Genomic DNA, 18,529 nt, shown 5'->3' with positions numbered 1-18,529 from the left:
ATTTTAAAATTTGAATTTTCCGTTTGTCGAAGAGTTTCAGTCAACTTTTATAGAGCTCATTTCCAAGTCTCGTTTGTGGAAGAATATATATTCATTTTCTTGTGAATTCTGAATCTGTTTGATCTTTTCCTCTTACGATTTACATTTTTATTGGTGAAGGTGAATAACTTAAAAGATTATGAAAGCATATTCAACAATAATATTGATAGGAAATATTATAATATTTATTTAATATACAATTCCTTTATCATAAAAATGTATCAGTTGACAAAATTTCAAGATTTTTCCTTTTAATTTGTGTCAAATATGTTGATATAAATAATAATGTATTCTTCCCAGGTAAAGAGGCTGAAGAAAAAACTGGTATCCATTAAAGCGATGGAATTTCCGACTGCCACAAACCAAAATCTTCAGGTATTGAATAATATTCTATCTGAATTAAGACTGACTTAAAGAATTTTTCAGAATCTAATATGTTAAGTTCTAAAAGTTTCACGTAATATTTCATTTCACTTTCACCATTGAAATCCTTAAGCCTTCCATATATAATACAATGCAAGCTGCTTTATTGGGATAGTAGCATTTTGCTTAAATTGTCCAATCAGTCATCCCAACAAACGTATGTGAACACCTATCAGATCAACCAGATCAATAAAGATTCATATTTCCTACTCCTGCAATATATATCTTACTCGTGCTCCAGTGATATGCAAGGAAAAAAGGCAAAAAGACACTTAATATTCAATCTTCCGCGACTTTGAGTCCTCGAAGTGGCTAAAGGCTAACTAAAATGAATAACGATAACTAATTCCCATTATTATTTTGAAGTAAACAACAAGTGAATTTACCAGCTTTTATTTCATGAAATAATGATTTTTAATTGAAGATAAATTTGGACCTGCACAATTTGTTTCAAGAAAGAGATTGTGCCAATTAAATAATGTCTCTATTATAGCTTGCCTTGTATGATGTAATCTCTGTTTTCTCTGTCACTTACTTGTTGTGATCAGAAAGGTATTGGTCAGATGCAGATTCACATTTTTTTAAATCACGCAAGTGGGAATTAATATATGCAAAGATGTGATCCAGTATACTAAAAGAGAATTGATAATTGTAAAAAGTGATAGTATTTAATGATAACCTCTAATGTTACCCATTAATCATACAATCTCATACATGCAACATATTCTAGACAACTGCTCATGCTATTTGAAATATTAAAATATAACATACAAATAACAATAAAGGTCAGTCCTTGCTTCATATTCACAAGACCTGACTTTCTGCATGTTTCTAAGACAATAAGCAAATGCTGATAAAGTGACAAGCAAACCACTGACAAAGACAGTGGTGATTGTTTATCGAAAATGTTAAAAAAATACAATTTAGATATTTTTCTTTTCAAGATTGGCTCTGGTGCCAGACGTTTTCCTAAATTCTTAATATCCCCTTGGTTTCGTATATCAACTCTGTAGATTATTCCTGTCACCTTTTTATTTCCTCATAGCAATTTTTTATTATTTGATTAATTTATTTGTAAATGTCTTTTTTATTGAAAATTTTTATACGAATTTAATGAATTAGATTTTGTTGTTTGATATATTTTGAAATGCCCATCATTTGTTTCAGAGTCATTGGCAGACAGTAATCAGACTGGGTTTATTATGCACATAATGTAAATTGTTATTTATTATAAACATATTTAATTGCTTGATTTTAACTAATCTTTGACTAGTCTTTGTGGATAGTGTTTTTGATTATGTAGCCCTGTGTGATAACCTGTTTGGAGAGCTATTAGAGATTAATACTTGTTGTCAGTAAGTTTATACAATCATATTGATCTCCAATCCTTCAGAGTGTGTAAGTTTGGATATAAATAAGTGATAAATCAGTGTTTTGCAACTCTTATCATTTTATTATAAATTTGAAAATGTCACAGAGAAAATTCAAAAATAATATTTGATTTATTTTTTGAAAGTCAAGAATTGCACAATTCCGAAAAAAATTATGGAGTGACCGTATAGCCATTATTTTGCCTGCTTTATATGTTAGAATTAGATCAGTATTATGGTGTGTCTTGTCCTTGTTTGCTTCATCCGATTCAAATTTCTCACTCAGTAATAGGATAGTTGTCAAATGATTCATTTTCATTTCTTTTTAATTATTTATAATTTTTAATTATAAAATCTATTTTGCCTCGTATATTAATCAACTCTGGAGTCATTAGCAGCCATATCAATAAGCCATCAGATTGTCTTTAAAACCATGAGTTTTTTAATTTGACACATTACTTATCACAACTGCTGTTTAACATTTAGGCCTCAGTAAAGGAACATAAAATAATATAGAAAAAGAAATATTAAACATGCGTTAAAATCACACACCAGAACAAAACAAATTAGCCACACACTCTAAACAGTATAATTTGTTAGATTGTTGGCACAGATTATATGCTGGTTACAAATCAAAGTTTTACTTGTATCCAAAATTGGGAAAATCTATGTATTAATTTATAAGATTTACCCAGCCACCCTCTGACCCCTTCCTATTTGTGCTATATTCAACTCCACAATCCATCCTACTAGCTATATTCAATGCCTGTTACACATCACCTCTTTCATAACTGAAATATTGATCAGAGATTTTGAATTTTGCAGATTTGAATATGCATAACAAATCGAGATCCTATTTTGTTATCTGTTTTGTCTGAGTGATTACTGTTAAAAATAAGAAATAACTTTCAGCACTTACTGTGTTGTCTCTAATCAAGTCAACGTTTTGGTATTCATCATTTTAAAAGATTTTTTCAGTCATATTTTTTATTACATTGATGGCCTTTCATTTAATTTGGAAGCAAACTGCATGTAGAATAGAAACATATGTTTTCGTCTCATGTCCTCTTTTCACTCTTTTCATAATGTCTCATGAAGGAATTGTGCCATATACTTTCAATTCAATAACTATAATTGTTTGCAAATCAAAAAGTTGTGATAACAGTTTTGAAAACAGATTCAAACATATTAATGTTGAATATTTAGCTTGATTTTGAAGAATATTCTTTGCACATTGTCATGGTATGCGAGAGTGGTATTGAAAGACATTTAAAAACTTTGGCATTTGGCTTTGTTTTTCTCTGTTATACAATCTACCTCTGTCTGCTGCTTGATTGTCTTTTTTAAAAAAAATATCTATTAAGTTGAAGCTGGTATTTGGAACACCGCTTTATTTGAATGATTTGTCTGTGACCGAATTTTTTTGTACATAATTTCTATTGTTTAATCAGAACGCATACTGGTTAATTGGAACGATTTCAGTCGCTCGATGAAATTTGTAATTATTTTTTCTTTCCAGTTATTAAAGATATACAAATCTCTATTGAAATGAATAAGAGTGGAATCATCTTGTGTCTTCAAGTGAACAAATAGGTCTATTTATGAACAATGGCATTGCGTCTATCACCAATCATTTCCTTTTATTCGTACTACGATATATTATACTTTACCCAATTGGCCATCCTTGGGTTCATCAAATTATTAAGGAGAGCCCAGATAATGATGCAAGGGTTTATTTGATTTTGACAAGGCATGCCATGGTGATTGAAATTGTATTATATGTTGTAAATTATAATGGTAGAGGATTTGTGTGTCTTTGACTAATTTAGCCTGCTTTCTGGAGAGGGATTTATTGACGATTCCGTATAAATTTGTAGTCATAGACAAGGTGACTGCCATCTGTTATCTTAACTAAACACATGTTATGTAAAATTTTGTGTGAAAAAAGCAACAAAACTTTATACAAATAAATGAAAAGATTCTGTGCATTTCTAATATATATATGGCCACAGTAATGTAGATGTATGTAGTCCTTACAGATCGTTTAAATTATAGAGGCCAATGATGGAATTGGTTAATTCAAACACGACTTAATCAGAACGGTCTGTGTGTGGCAGTTCATATTAAGCAGTTTACACTGTATTTTTCTCTGTCGAGTTAAAAGAATAATACCTTTATCAGCTCTTTCTGTTTTTTAGTTTTCTGCATTAAGCAACGTAACTGATGCTTTTGTTTTGATTTTAAAATCCAGACCCCTATTCAGGCCTGTAAATTTGCCGACAATGTCAGCATTTCCGGCAATTTCTCTTCACCGGAAAAAAAAAAATTTTAATTTTTCATTTTGTTTCACAGCCTATTGAATTGGTAAAATTCTAAGAAAATATTCCGGGAAATGGGGATCTTTGCTCATGTTATATTGAAAAAGCTTCGGCTTCGGCTTCGGCTTCGGACCCAGACCCAAACGTCTCGTGGATTTTCAGGCAATTTTTTCAGGGGGCAGATGCAGGCCTGCCTATTTCTTGCATATCCAAGTTCACATCCATGTCTCATGATGAACAATCTCAAGTTTATTCATTCTTACAATCTCTCTATGTATGGATTTATTTTGTTCTGTATACTTGTACTATTGTCCCTTAATTAGTATTAAGGAATGGGGCTTGGCATTGTGTAATGTACGTTTTGTGTGAATCTTCATATATGGAATATCATTGGACATACTTGATATAGAATTGTTTGGCACTGTATTTATCATTAATTTAATGATTATCAGTGGTTGGTTGTTTTAACTTATTTATTAATGACTGTTCGCGTTTCAATATTATCTTGTAGAACAGAGTTGTACAAGGCGACATGAAGCCAAGTGTAGTAAAAATATTGACAAAGATTTAAATTCTTAAGACTTCACTTGATAATCTTTAATTGCATTGTGTTTGATTGAAATCTCATAATTTACGTTTATATCACATATTCTTCTACCTCTCCATCCTCTTTCTCCTCATCCTCTTTCAATGACTTATGCACCCATTGTATTTGGACCCCAAATGCTACCTTTAACTGCTCTTGTTGTTGTGAAAGTTTGTCTAACAAATTCATGGTTGCCAATTTTCAGTATATTTAGAGAATTCAGTATGTCATAAACCCGCAGTATAGTTTCCAATCACCTGCTAAACAGAAAACATTAAAACATAATGTCTTTTTACAGGAGTTCCGCACTCTGAAAGGAGTCAGTCAATGAGTTTGCGTAAAACTCCTGAATTGGCAACCCTGCAAATTACCACGTTGCTGAATTTTCTTTGATGTGTTTATCATTAGTGGTAGTAATAAGGATGCAAATGTGTTTGATTCCTATTAGCAGTTAGACATATGCCTCTCGTGTCATTGTTTATCTGGACACCCAAAATAGAAGATGCCCACGACAAAACAGTTTAGCTTAATCAGAGAACATACATATTTTTAAAAAAGCCAATAAAAACAAACTTTAGCTTTTATATTGCGCAATATCCACTAAATGTGCTCATTGTGCTTTACAAGGTGCCCCTGGCCAACAGCAACACTTAACAAGTAAGACATGACATGACGCCTGTTAGGTGATATTACAATTTTTTTTTTGATAGGGACAACATTGTTAACAGCCAGGTACTCATTTCACACATGAATATGGTTAGAGAATATGAGTAAAGGACTCAACTATGCACAAGCGAGGCTCGAACCCAGGACCTTCAGATCCAAAAGCGAGTGACGACATAGCCGCACAATATAGAGAAACCTCAATTGGCATTTTTTTTCCTTGCACAAGATGTTCTACCTTTGCCCCTCCACACAGAGTAACAGCCGATGCTCTGTCTTTAAACCATCTCTCCCTGCACTGAATTGTCACTTATGGTGGTGATGTGAACAAAATAATACAATCCATGTCGCACTTGCTGACCTTGTTTATATTCATTAACCATTCTCTTACAATTTGATAAATAATTTTTTTTAAAATTTGGATTACTTATATTTGGTTTATTAGTATTATCATTCAATTGGATTTTGATTGCTATTAGTTGTTTATTAGATGGTTTTCATAGACATTAATTGATTGTTGATCATTACTTTGATAAATGAAAGTGTGGTTAAAACAATTCACACTTAATAAAGGGTGATTAATACAACAAGGGACAATTTGATGAAAGGGACTGCAAATCAGCTATAAGGTGTATAGGGTTGTGGTTTCTCGTAATGTAAGATCACTGGCTTTATCTTGCAAATTTCATCTTATCCTCAATTAACAAACTCGTATAAGTCAGCATGATGATTTGACACATAGAATTCTACTATTGGTGAATGGTTTTATTGTAAAGTGTATAATAGCTAGATGTTACTAAAGTAACATTATACAGTGCAAAACGTATTCTTCATCCTTGCTTGGTCAAAATGTTTAATTAAGATGAGGAATCTATGAAAACGAGGAACAGCTGAAATTTGTACAAAGAAAATAGAGAAATTTGCATATTTCAGATATTAAGATTAGCATGAGGACTCCGTGAAAACAAGAAATAAGAGGACGAGGAATGCGTATTTGCACACTGTCTTGTTTAAATTTGTGATTTTAAAATACTTGAAGGATCTTCTGATCATCATTATCTTTGATTATCTGCATGAAAGATCTGTAAATTCTTTTAAATATTGTATATAGTTGATGAATCAAATCCCACAAAGAAAGCCTTGTAAAGAAAATTTGAGGTTTTTTGTACTTTCTATAATTTTGAAGACAGACTTGAATTGCAATTTATTTAACAAAGATTATTTTGTCATTATTATTATTATTATTATTATTATTATTATTATTATTATTATTATTATTATTATTATTATTATTATTATTATTATTATTATTATTATTATTATATTATTATATTATTATTATTATTATTATTATTATTATTATTTATATTATTATTATTATTATTATTATTATTATTATTATTATTATTATTATTATTATTATTATTATTATTATTATTATTATTATTATTATTATTATTATTATTATTATCATCATTATCATTAGCCTGAAATCCTCATTTTGCCTTCACGATGCAGTTTTCATTCATTGTTAGTTATGGGGTACAGTTCAATCTGTGTAAGACGGAACCAAATGCGCAAGTGAAAAAAAATCTGTTATAGGCAGGTTGTCGTTTTGCTCAGGCTTTAATTAATCTTCATGAAAGCTCATAAAATGTCCAGCACATGTATCCATGTCCACAATCCCACTAAACCTTTTCTGTTGGATGACGCATGACTAATGATAGATACCCAGTGTTATCTTATTTCTTTATTGTGCAAGGTAAAAAATAAGAATCTGGTTTTGTGGCTTTTTTATTTGTTTATTTGCATACTACATACTTTAGAGATGGGAAGTTTTGGATCCGATGTCAGGAAGTAGAGTTTTTCACCCACTTAATTGGGAAAGTCTGTTATATCCAGAAAACTTTTTTAAAAGGCGGACTTAAGGTATTTAGTTTTTACTATAGCGATAAATGGCATGGAGATAATGGGAAATTCTTTTGTCTTACACCAGGAGATTTGTCAAATGGAAGTGGAATTTTAGTGTTCGTTTTTGTGTTTGGCAGGCTCCATTATACAAAGTCAAAATAGAGGAATTTACTTTGGGGGGATTGGAGGCTTTTTGTCTTAGATGATATTCCATCTAATGATGGGTTACGTTTTGACAGGTTTGACTCTTTGTGCATATTTCTTAAATGTGAGTCTTTACTGAGAGAAAAAACAGATTCAACAATGTACCCATTATTTGATTTGCTATTTATTGGTTAAAGTGACATATACTGCATTCTATCTGCTTCATCATGTTGAAATGGGGAATCTGAAAGAAAACCTTCATAGTTTAAGATGGATATTGATTTATTTTTGAAGGTGTGAAATTATATTAAGTCATATTTCTTTTTACTAAATGCGATTTATGATATCCCTGTTTCTTGATTTCATGTTTTCATTAAAATTTATTTTGTCTTTATCAAAATAATTTAGATAAGAAAATCAAATTGTTTATGTGGGTTTAAGGGAGGGAATGTAAGGAAGAAGATGAAACATTTAACACTTTTCTTGATTTATTAAACTATATTATTATAGCATTATAGATTAGTGTATGTCTATGCAGTTAATTATTTGTTTCCTCTCTATTAATTAACAATGGCAGGCCAAGTTGAAGATCACGGAAAAGGAGAGAGATATCGCTGTCAGAAAACTACAATTGTTGTCTCATGACATGAATGAAGTTACACTCATGTTCAAGTAAGAGATTCTTTTTTTTTTCATCTACTTTATTTTTTTGAAAATTCATTTATGTCATCAGCCTGGGATGCAATTAAGGTGTTAAATTCTGAAACATGGATATTGTTCTGTAGAATGGCATTGTTGTCCTGAACTATTTTGCCGGGTAGGGTTCCTGACCTCCCATGGTGGGCAGGGAGGCACATACTGTGTCTTCTATCCCCCTGTATCTGTTTCCAACATGCTGTCTTTGTCTTGGGATGAGATTTCTTGGTTTTGTCCTGGCCCTGGCCGGTTACCCTAGCTGAGAGGGAACAGTCAGATGTATAGTTAGAATTTTGGGAGATGATATTATTTGCCTTGTAAATCATCTCTCTGTTACGCACTGTATTATGTTTTTAAAAAATAATATTATATATGATTTGTTAACATTTTAGTGTGTTCCTCTTAGTGGGGACTTGCGCTTGTGTCTTGATGAGACATTTAGGTGATTTCAAACTAAGTACTTTGATCGTGTTCTCTTGGAATCTATATCAGTTTCCTTTTTGAACCAATTCCCCTTTGTTTCACGTCTTCTTGGGTGCTTGAATTGTAATTCTGTAACTTTTTACTGTCCCATATTCTTCCTTTTTACTGGCGCTGATATGACCTAAGTGTGTTGCAAGCACAATAAAACACTAAAAAACAAACAAAACGAACTATTTTGGCATTAAGAAAAAAAAAGTAGAACAGTATTTTTTCTATCTGTCACTATACTGCTTTGATAGTATTGTAATTGAAAGAGAGATGAAATCATTTCCATTACGATGTGATTACGAGTGTCACTATGGCTGGCACTGAGTTGCTTGCAATACACACACAAACACACAATTCAATCCAATCCATTCTGTTGCAGCTTCAGTACTGAAGATAGGCACAACATTTGTGTGGTGTGGGGTTCCCGACCTCCCATAGTGGGCAGGGAGGTATTTGCTGTGTCTTCTATACCCCTATACCTATTTTCCAATTTCTTTCTTTCTTTGTCTTGGAATGAGATTACTAAGTTTTGTACTGACCCTGGCCGAGTCCTTGGCTGTGAGGGAAACAGTCGAATGTATAGTTATAGTTTTGGGAGATGATTTTTTTTCATTGTACATCATCTCTCTGTTATATACTGTTATTTTTTTCATCTATAACATTTGATTTGTAAACGTTTGAGTGTTTTCCTCTTAATGTAATCTTGTGCTTGTGTCTGGGTGAGACTTTTAGGTGATCTCAAACTAAGAGCACTGATAGTGATAGTGTGTTCTGGTAATCTACATCTGTTCCCTGTTTCAACTATTTCCCTTTGTCTTACTTTTTCCTCAAGTACATCTTCATTTTTACTGGCACTGATATGATCTAAATGTGTTGAAAGCCTTAAAAACAAAACAAACAAAACAATGATTATGTCCACCTGTTTGAAAACTGTTTTTCAATTGACAATTAAAATTCTCATAACTGTCTTAATTTCTCAAGTTGTCAAGGAGGGAATTCCATATACTTTTTATTCTAGGAAAAAATGGAATGAGTGAGTTCCGGTATATCTTTAAAGAAGATCTTCAGTTTATGTTTGCTGCTTCTTTCTCCCAATGTTATCTTGTTCTCTCTCCCATCATGTATGTTACACTTTTTTACTCATTTAGTGTTAGCTTAAATAGCAATAATCACTGTTTAAAAATCTGTCATGATAAACGTAATTCTACTCTAATTAGTCTCAAATGGAAATGAACCTGAGGCAGAAAATTAAATTAATTCCGTCAACATGATTAGAATTATAAAATTTGAGTGTCTTTTGCAGTTCAAAACAATATTCTTTGATCTACTATAGCTATTTTATTTAAGATTTCTTGTTTGCTTTCAATGTCTCTTTCATCTAAAGCCATGTATTTTGATTGAATTTTTAAACATTAAAAAAAATAATAATTGAACAGATGTAATTTTAAAAAGATAGCAAATCAATGTCAACTTTTATGTTTTACCAGATATTAATCTAAAATAGACGTTCACAGTCAGTTGGAACTTCAATTTTTGTCATGTTTTCTTTTCAAAATTTGGTTTGTTGTTCCATAGTGAAAGTCCTTCTAAGCTGTCTGATCTTATAGAATGCTCAAATACTGAATTAAAAAAGTATCAAGGAACTTAGTAGATGATAATGCAATGTATAAAATCTGGAGAGATGAGAGTTGAGGAAAAACAAAACGCCATTTCAAAATAGAGGAAGTGATTGTTTGCTGTATTTTAATTGTTTATTGTTTTTGTTAGTGGTTGAATACGATTTTAATGCACAATGTTCCTTATTACATATCTAGTCTTATTTGAAGTTGTATATATATATGATACATGTACAAGCTGAGCATATAGGAATGCCCCAGGGGTTCCTCAAGAGCCGTCAACTGTAACGCTAGCTCCAACTTACCTATATACATATTACCAATCAGAGTTATGCTTTTCAATGATTTCGACATTTACCACTTTTTCGATGGTAGTGGTTTGCAAAAATATAAGTGGTGAAAAGTGTCTGCCGTTGATTGTCTTTCTTGTATTTTTAGATGTTCTTTTAAACCAAGCCTTATGTGTATCATTCCTATTACATTTATATTTAACCAGCATCAACACACAGGTGAATGTAAGTTTTGATTCAGTTGTAACCTGTAACTACTCTTAAAGGATTCAAATAAGAAAAGTATGATATCTGAAAAAATATGGTCTAGTGGATTTGAGAAACGAAATACCAATTATTGGATTTGCTTATTTAATTTTTCATATTTATTTCTTCTTGTTAGTCTCCAAAAGGCCCTTTTACCAGACGATGTCAACATCCATTCCACCAGTAACAAGGAATCTTCCAAGCTGGCAAATGACATGGAATCTGACAAAGATGGTTTGGAAAAGCCTAGAGATAAAATTGAAATGCCCAAGCCAACATTCAATAAACAATTGGAATTCCTGGAGAGAGAAAATCTTGAAAAAGACAAAAGAATAGAGCAGTGAGTTGTATGCAATCATATACTGTTTGACTTATACACATGAGTTTAAAAACCCTACTTTTTTCTATTATTGAATTATTGGTTATTTAAAAAAGAAATTCCCCAAGTTTGTATTTGTACTTTTACCATACTTGTACATATGCAAACTTTATAGAGTTCTAAATAACCTCAACTAGACAGCATAAACTGAAACCTGTTTACCTTGTGTGACTGTTTGACAAGATCAAGTGGATATAACATGAATCATTTTCCATATATCTATTAATCCATACCAGCTAAATCAAACACATGGATCCAAGCCTAGTGCGAAAATCCTTGATTTTGGGGTCAAAGGAAGAATTTTTTCCTTTTAAAAGATTTAATCTCTTCCTTCCCCCCCCCCCAAATTTAAAAAAAAATGTTTAAAAATTATTAAAATAAAGTGAATCAATGTATTGGCAGTGACAGAGCTGATATGTGGTGTAACATACAGGTGCAGTTTCTCACTCTTCAGATGTTTGCTATAATATCAATGATCATTCAACATCTCAGTTGCTCTAAAAGTGGAGGTCAATGCAGTAAAAATGGGGCTGTTAGGCAATTGTTCAATATTTCCCTTCATTTCCCTTTTTTGTCACCATGAGCACTGTTCAATGGCTTCACATATACTTTATCTATGTTGAGATTGTGGTGAAATGTCAGTATTCTTTCTGGGAATACCTAAGTGACTTTTCTAAAATGGTGCTCGAAAGGGGTGTTTTTTTCTCAACAAATTGATAAAAGTATTGGAGTAATGAAAGATAAGCTACAAAATGTGTATTTTGACATCATGATAGCCCATACATGTGGGTTTTTTTCATCCTGAAGTTGTTAAATTCAACTTGCTCCAAACTATTTTCGGATTTCTGTATTGAATAATTTTATAAATCTTTGATGAGTTTTGGTCATTTTTATATATGTATTTGTTTATGTAATATTTTTGTTTATTTATTTATTTTGTGACAGATTGGAGGCGCTTGTTATGCGACAACGCAAGAAATTGAACACCCTCTGTGCTGGACCATTATTGATGGACAACTGAGTTAAGTCGGCGCATGTCATCATGATGTCAGTTAAAGATGTTTAATTTTATTTAAATATGTGAGGCTATGCCAAAAAGTCACATGATTCAAAAGACTTCAATATAAAGTTGTTTTGATAAATCATGGAAGAATTTTGTTTTCAGAAATTTCTTTGGGTTTAATAAGGAAAAATAATTTAAAAACTGAAGATTTGCCTCTGAAATTATAAAATAAATATACATATATTATGTAATTGAATGTTAATGACGGTGAATTTTAAAGACAACACGAATAAACAATATGTGGTCAAAATTTCAAGCACTACAAAGGAAGGAAGGCATAGCGAGCTGCCTCCTTGATTATGGCGTTATCATGCCATTTCATATCATGCCATTTCATATCATGGCATTTCAAAATCTGTTACATCATTATATCAGTGATAAAATCTTGGAAAACATGGTCAGTAGTAATTTTCATTTTTTGGGTATTTTTTTGTCATTATGTATGTATGTATGTATGTATGTATGTATGTATGTATGTATGTATGTACGCTTTTAAGGACAAGTAGGCTATCCCAGATTTTACTGTTTTCAGAAAATCAACATTGAAGATTTCGATCCCATAAAATGTCCAATTACTCGAATACTATTCAATATTTTTTTTCAAAACTTTCTGTGTGGAATGATAATTGTACTTGACGATGATAGTCATAAAAGAAAGCAACAAATACATTACAGAATTCTCTTATTTTATTAAAAACAAGTGGGTTGGCCGAGGTGTCCATATTTAAACAGCATCACTGAGCAAAGAATTTACATTATATAATAAGGGCTATCCCATCTTACACATGGACATGTATGTTGCGAAATAATGGGCTGTCCCTCTCACACATGCAGTCAATTTAATCAATTTTCCTACATTTAACACATGTTTATTGCCTTAAATTATATTTTTTATGCGTCTAAACACATTACACTGACAATTGAAATGCAAAACATTATCTGATATGATGGCATTGTTGTTTGGTGGGGTTTTCCTCATTCAGTCGTGAATTCGACATGTCTCGTGTTGAAGCCATGTTTGAAGGGTTAGCCCACTTACACTTATGCACACATTGTGTTTTCGGTTAAAACACAAGGCAGTTTTATACCGATAACGAAGCAAATAAACGAAATTGATGCTAGAAACCTTTTCAGGGGTAGGACAACGCCCACTTTTGACCCCTATGTAATTATTTTAAAAACCGAAAAATCTGGGATAGCCCACTTGTCCTTAAAAGCATCCGTATGTATGTATGTATGGATGTATGTATGTATGTATGTATGTATGTATGTATGTATGTATGTATGTATGTATGTATGTATGTATGTATGTATGTATGTATTTATGTATGTATGTATGTATGTATGTATGTATGTATGTATGTATGTATGTATGTATGTATGCATGTATGTATGTATGTATGTATTTATGTATGTATGTATGTATGTATGTGTGTGCGTGTGTGTGTGTGTGAAAACAAAAATTAGAAATTAAGTTAATTGTCATAAATTTGTTTCACGTCATCACAGATCATCTGGAAATGATGAAGATATAGTGTAATTTGATGTCAAGACTATTATAATGGTCAATGGCAATTTCACAAAAAATGTTTATTTTTCTCTCTTTATACTGATGTTAGTTTGTTTTGTTTATTTGATATAGCCATATGTGATTTTGTGATAAGGAATTTTCTTTTCCTCCATGCAGAGATAACATTCTTTTCCTTTATGTAATAGAGTATGATTGTGTTCTATGGCATATTTTTCAATGTCACGTTGTGGTCAATGTTAATTTCTTTCAGATCTAAATGTTTGTTGTTGTGTGTGGCATTGCGTTTATATTCTCTTCTTTTACGATGAAGTGTAAATTGAATGTCATCATTAAAAATGGATTCTGTAAGGGGAAGAAATTCCATATACATGCATCACTACAATTACTGTTAGTAAATTTACTTAGTTACTCACCTTGAATTAATTTTATTTATCCACATAAAGAAACAAATTGATCTCTATCAGGCTACTAAAATGACGTGTTTTCAAATATTTTCATGGTTTTAAAATTTTTTGTCACCAGCGAAAGTGGTGTTGCCATCTTAGTTTGTTGTCAGTTGCGCCTGAGAGTCCCGGGCATTCCAACCCTAACAAAATAAAGGCCCTAATTGTTGATACAAAGTTTATCTATATAATATTAATCTTACACTTTGATTTTAACTCCAGGTGAGCACCTTAGTATATTTTCTAATAGTCATTGAAGTGGCACCTGTATACAGAACTTCTCCCTCCCACGAGGCTATTATAAGTTTCTTGCTTTTGGTTGTCTTGGTCTATAAATGTGGATAGACAACTATATTTTATTGATCAGTTCCTGTCTAAAGGGCAGCTCTTTGTTTTTCTTCACTTTCAATTATATGAATTGGAATAGGGAACAAAAGTGTGATAGTGTAAAACTACTTTTCCAAATGACTGAGTACATTCTTTGGGTAAATGATCTTCTGGTTTCAGAGTGATGGCATCTTATTTTCTAGTCTAATTATATGCTGGTCGTCAATAAATATCATCCGTCCTAGCGCTTTTATGTCTAGTAATTCTTAGAAACTGCCTTTAGTCCTCTAATGGACTGGTTACATACACATTTCCAATGATTTTGGAACCGGAAAAGTAGAGGGTGTGACGTCATTACTTTTCTGCCCTATTGGCTTTGTTGATATATTTCTTGTTATTTATAGAAATTATATTTAGACATTTGCATGCATGCATATCATATGTTTACATTGTTATTTTTTTGTTGTTGTTGATGTAGAAAGTGGTTTTGTGGAGATCATTGGCTGCTTATTAAGGTTTTTGATTTCTCTTTATAATAATCATCTGAGATGGCTATTGGCTCATCATTTTTTGTGTGGATTCGTCTTTTTTTCTATCTGAATATGTTTTTGTAGCTGCCATTTTTGTAATTAAAAAGGGGTAGCGTTGTTGAAAACATCATTACCTCTAATCTGGGAGATCGTGTTTTGTCAAAACTTTGTGAGATATTATTGGTTGAATGCAAAGGTTGGTAACTCTGGCTGTGAGTGTATTGTAGAAGTTTTGATAAAGTTGAAATTTGCCAATTGTCAAATAAATGTATGTGTTGCCCAAGAACTCAACTATTTTTTTATTTGCTTTAATTTTGATTTTTGATTTTTTTTTTTTGGAAGATTTTGCATACTTCTTCTTTTTTAAATTTTTTTTTTATATGTTCTATTTTTAAAGGTTTTTATTGTATTGTGCGTTACTGTTGTCTGTATACAGCTTAAGGTGATATTATTTATATGATGATCATGATCATGACCCATATTTAAAGTGATATTATTTATTTTATGTTGAACAATACATTCCATCATACCTGTGATACCATTTAGTTTATATTTTACAATTTCGTTTTAATAAGATCATGTCACATATTGTCTTGACAATATCAATATCAATATCAATATTTAGTCCCCTTTCTTTCCGAGCTGACGTGGGAATTTCACATCATTTCTTTTTACATTTTTGCTTTTCAGTTTTGTTCTTTTGTTTCTATAATCAGCTTTATTCATATACTCTCCTCTACTGTGTATACATATACTCTGTACTACACATATGTTTCTAAAATGCGTAAGCGTGATTTTCTAACTCAAAGGGTTATTTTTAAAGTCAAACTCAGAATTATTCATATTTTATATTAATATGTGACTTTGGAGTTTACACACAACGCATTTAAGCTGAGAGGAAATTGTAATTATGCCTGACATTGCATTGTTGTCCATATTTTCAAAATAACCTGCATCAGCAAAGCTGTCATATTCACCTAAGTACATTTCAACACTCTTCTGCTCAATCTATTAATTTCAATTCCATCTTTTGAACGTATTGTTGAATCCACATATTGAAATACACGATTGTTCTATTTGCATTTATTTTAATTTAGGATTTTTGTTTCTCTTTTAATATTGAGTGATATCAGGAGGTTAATTGCTGTGTCTTCTATCCGCCTATATCTGTTTTCCGAGTTGCTTTCTGTCATTGTCTTGGAATGGGATTGCTTGGTTTTGTCCTATTCCTTGCCGGAGTCCTTGGCTGGTAGGGAAACAGTCAAATGTATAGTCTTAGTTTTAGGAGGTGATATTTTTAAATCATCTCTCTGCTATGTACTGGTAGTTATATTTTTTGTTTTTGTAACCACATGACCTCGTGGAATCCTGTGCTAGTGTTTGGATGAGACTTTTAGGTGATCTCAAACTAAGTTCATTGATGATAAGTTCTTGGAATTTACATCTGTACGCTATTTGAACCAATTCCCCTTTGTTTTACCTTTTTTTGAGTGTTTAAATTTGTAATTCTGTAAGTTTATTTTTTACTATCCCACTCCCCCCCCCCCGCCTTTTATTTTTTTACTGGCGCTGATATGGCCTTATTGTGTTACAAGCGCCGTGAAAACCCTTCAAAACAAAACAAACAAACGATTCTGTCTCAACCACACCTTCCCAAATGTCCCCACCGTTGATTTTACACACAATGAAGCCGTCAAGGGAAATGGGGATGGGTGATGGTCCCAAGCTTGTGTGCATCGTCGAGTTCTTCAAAATAGTTTAAGAAGAGTACACCACTCTCTTCCTTTTCTCTCTTGTATAGTCTGCTAAGAAAGAAAAAAAAAAAAAAAGAGAGAGAGAGAGAGAGAGAGAGAGAGAGAGAGAGAGATTATTGTCGAATATCACTGCGATACGTGCGCAGGGGGGTACATACTGTGTCTTCTATCCCCTTATAACTGTTTTCCAACATGCTTTCTGTCTTTGATTGGAATGAGATTACTTGGTTTTGTCCTGGCCCTGGCCGGAGTCCTAGCTCGGAGGGAAACAGTCAAATGCATAGTTATTGTTTTGGGAGATGATGTTTTTTTCCTTGTAAATCATCTCTGCTATGTATTATTATATTTGTTATTTTCAATGTATAATGTAAGCATTTGAGTGTATTCCTCTTTGTTGGATTTTGTGCTTATGTCCGGATGAGACTTATCGGTGATCTCAAACTAAGTACATTGGTGGTATGCTCTTGGAATCTACATCTGATCCCTATCTGTTCCTAGTTCCCCTATGTCTTACTTTTTCTTGGGTGCTTTAATTGTAATTCTAGAACTTTTTACTATCCCATTTTCTTCCTTTTTACTGGCGCTGATATAACCTAAATGTGTTGGAAGCGCCGTAAAACCCTTAAAAACAAAAACAAAACAAAAACAGGTTTAGCAAAATATCTAACTTTGAGTTTCAGGTTTCAGTTTCAGTCCCTCCCATATTATGTGGCACCCACTGGTGCAAAGGAAAAGCAAGTATCTTCATGCATTTAATAATACCACATTTCAACACCATTTATTTACTATATTTATCAATTGGATACAATATAGCTAGCTGATGCATTTATATACACGTATATTTCTTTGAATAATCTTATTGTCTGGCTTTATTTTTTTCTTTATTTTTGTTAATTGGACGTTTAAAGAAAGTAAACAATAAACTGTTTAATCCTTTTATTTTGCTATGTATTACATTCTTTCAATGAATTTCCTTTATTCATCGGTGTTTCTTTTTTTACGAAACCCGACAAAGTTATGGGAAGTAGGCAGCAGTGGGAAGTGAACCTGGGACTCAGGGAAGTGTACACCAATGGGGAGTTAACCTGGGACTGGGTTTCAGTGGGTTTCGTAAAAAAAAGAATTACTTTTTTACGAAATCCGATGAAACCCTACAATATACAACAAAATAATGGGAAGTAGACAACAGCGGGGAGTGAACCTGAAACTCAGGGAAGTGTACACCAGTGGGGAGTGAACCTGAGACAATGGTTTATGGTGGGTTTCGGCGGGTTTAGTAAAAAAGCAATACCGGGGCGGTATTACTTTTTTACGAAACTGCCAAAACTCGACAAGTCCTGACAATACCTGATAAAGTTAAGGGAAGTAGGCAACAGTGGGGAATGAACCTGGGACTCAGGGAAGTGTACACCAGTGGGGAGTGAACCTGGGACTATGTGAAGAGGATATCAGTGGAAAATGAACCTGTGATTATGGGAGATGTGTACCAGAGGAGAATGAACCTGACACTATAGGAGGTGGGCACCAATGAGGATTGAACCTGGGATTATTCAGTGATCCCTGAAGGGTACTTCTCTTTTTCGAAACCTACCGAAATCATCGAAAGTAATGGGAAGTGGGCACCAATGGGAAATGAACCTGCGACTCAGGAAAGTGCACACCAGTGGGGAGTGAACCTGGGACTATGGGAAGAGGATGTCAGTGGAAGATGAACCTGGGATTATTGATG

The 18,529-nt window shown here is 32.5% G+C and overlaps 1 protein-coding gene across 4 annotated transcripts in view; it reads left to right on the top strand.

Moving 5' to 3' along the window:
- Positions 1 to 15,582, top strand: part of LOC144958077 (uncharacterized) — a 32,463-nt gene extending 16,881 nt beyond the window's left edge. Inside the window, exons 10-15 of one of the 4 annotated variants that reach the window (XR_013642330.1) lie at positions 340 to 414; positions 1,630 to 1,675; positions 8,032 to 8,126; positions 10,910 to 11,113; positions 12,098 to 12,699; positions 13,415 to 15,582. Coding sequence is in view for 1 of the 4 variants with exons in the window: in XM_078889692.1 (XP_078745818.1) it covers positions 340 to 414; positions 8,032 to 8,126; positions 10,910 to 11,113; positions 12,098 to 12,173 (450 nt within the window). In the remaining 3 variants the exon portion in view is untranslated. Of the gene's footprint in view, positions 1 to 339; positions 415 to 1,629; positions 1,676 to 8,031; positions 8,127 to 10,909; positions 11,114 to 12,097 lie in introns of all 4 variants that reach the window. The other 3 variants (XR_013642329.1, XR_013642328.1, XM_078889692.1) reach the window with 3 other exon arrangements.
- The last annotated feature ends 2,947 nt before the right edge of the window (positions 15,583 to 18,529 follow it).

This window comes from Berghia stephanieae, chromosome 1 (genome assembly GCF_034508935.2).
Source record: "Berghia stephanieae isolate SIO BIC M18660-M18661 chromosome 1, UCSD_Bste_1.3, whole genome shotgun sequence".
NCBI classification, from domain to species: Eukaryota; Metazoa; Mollusca; class Gastropoda; order Nudibranchia; family Aeolidiidae; genus Berghia; species Berghia stephanieae.
Note: the sequence above shows the minus strand (reverse complement) of the source record. Positions and strands in the feature narration are given on the sequence as shown.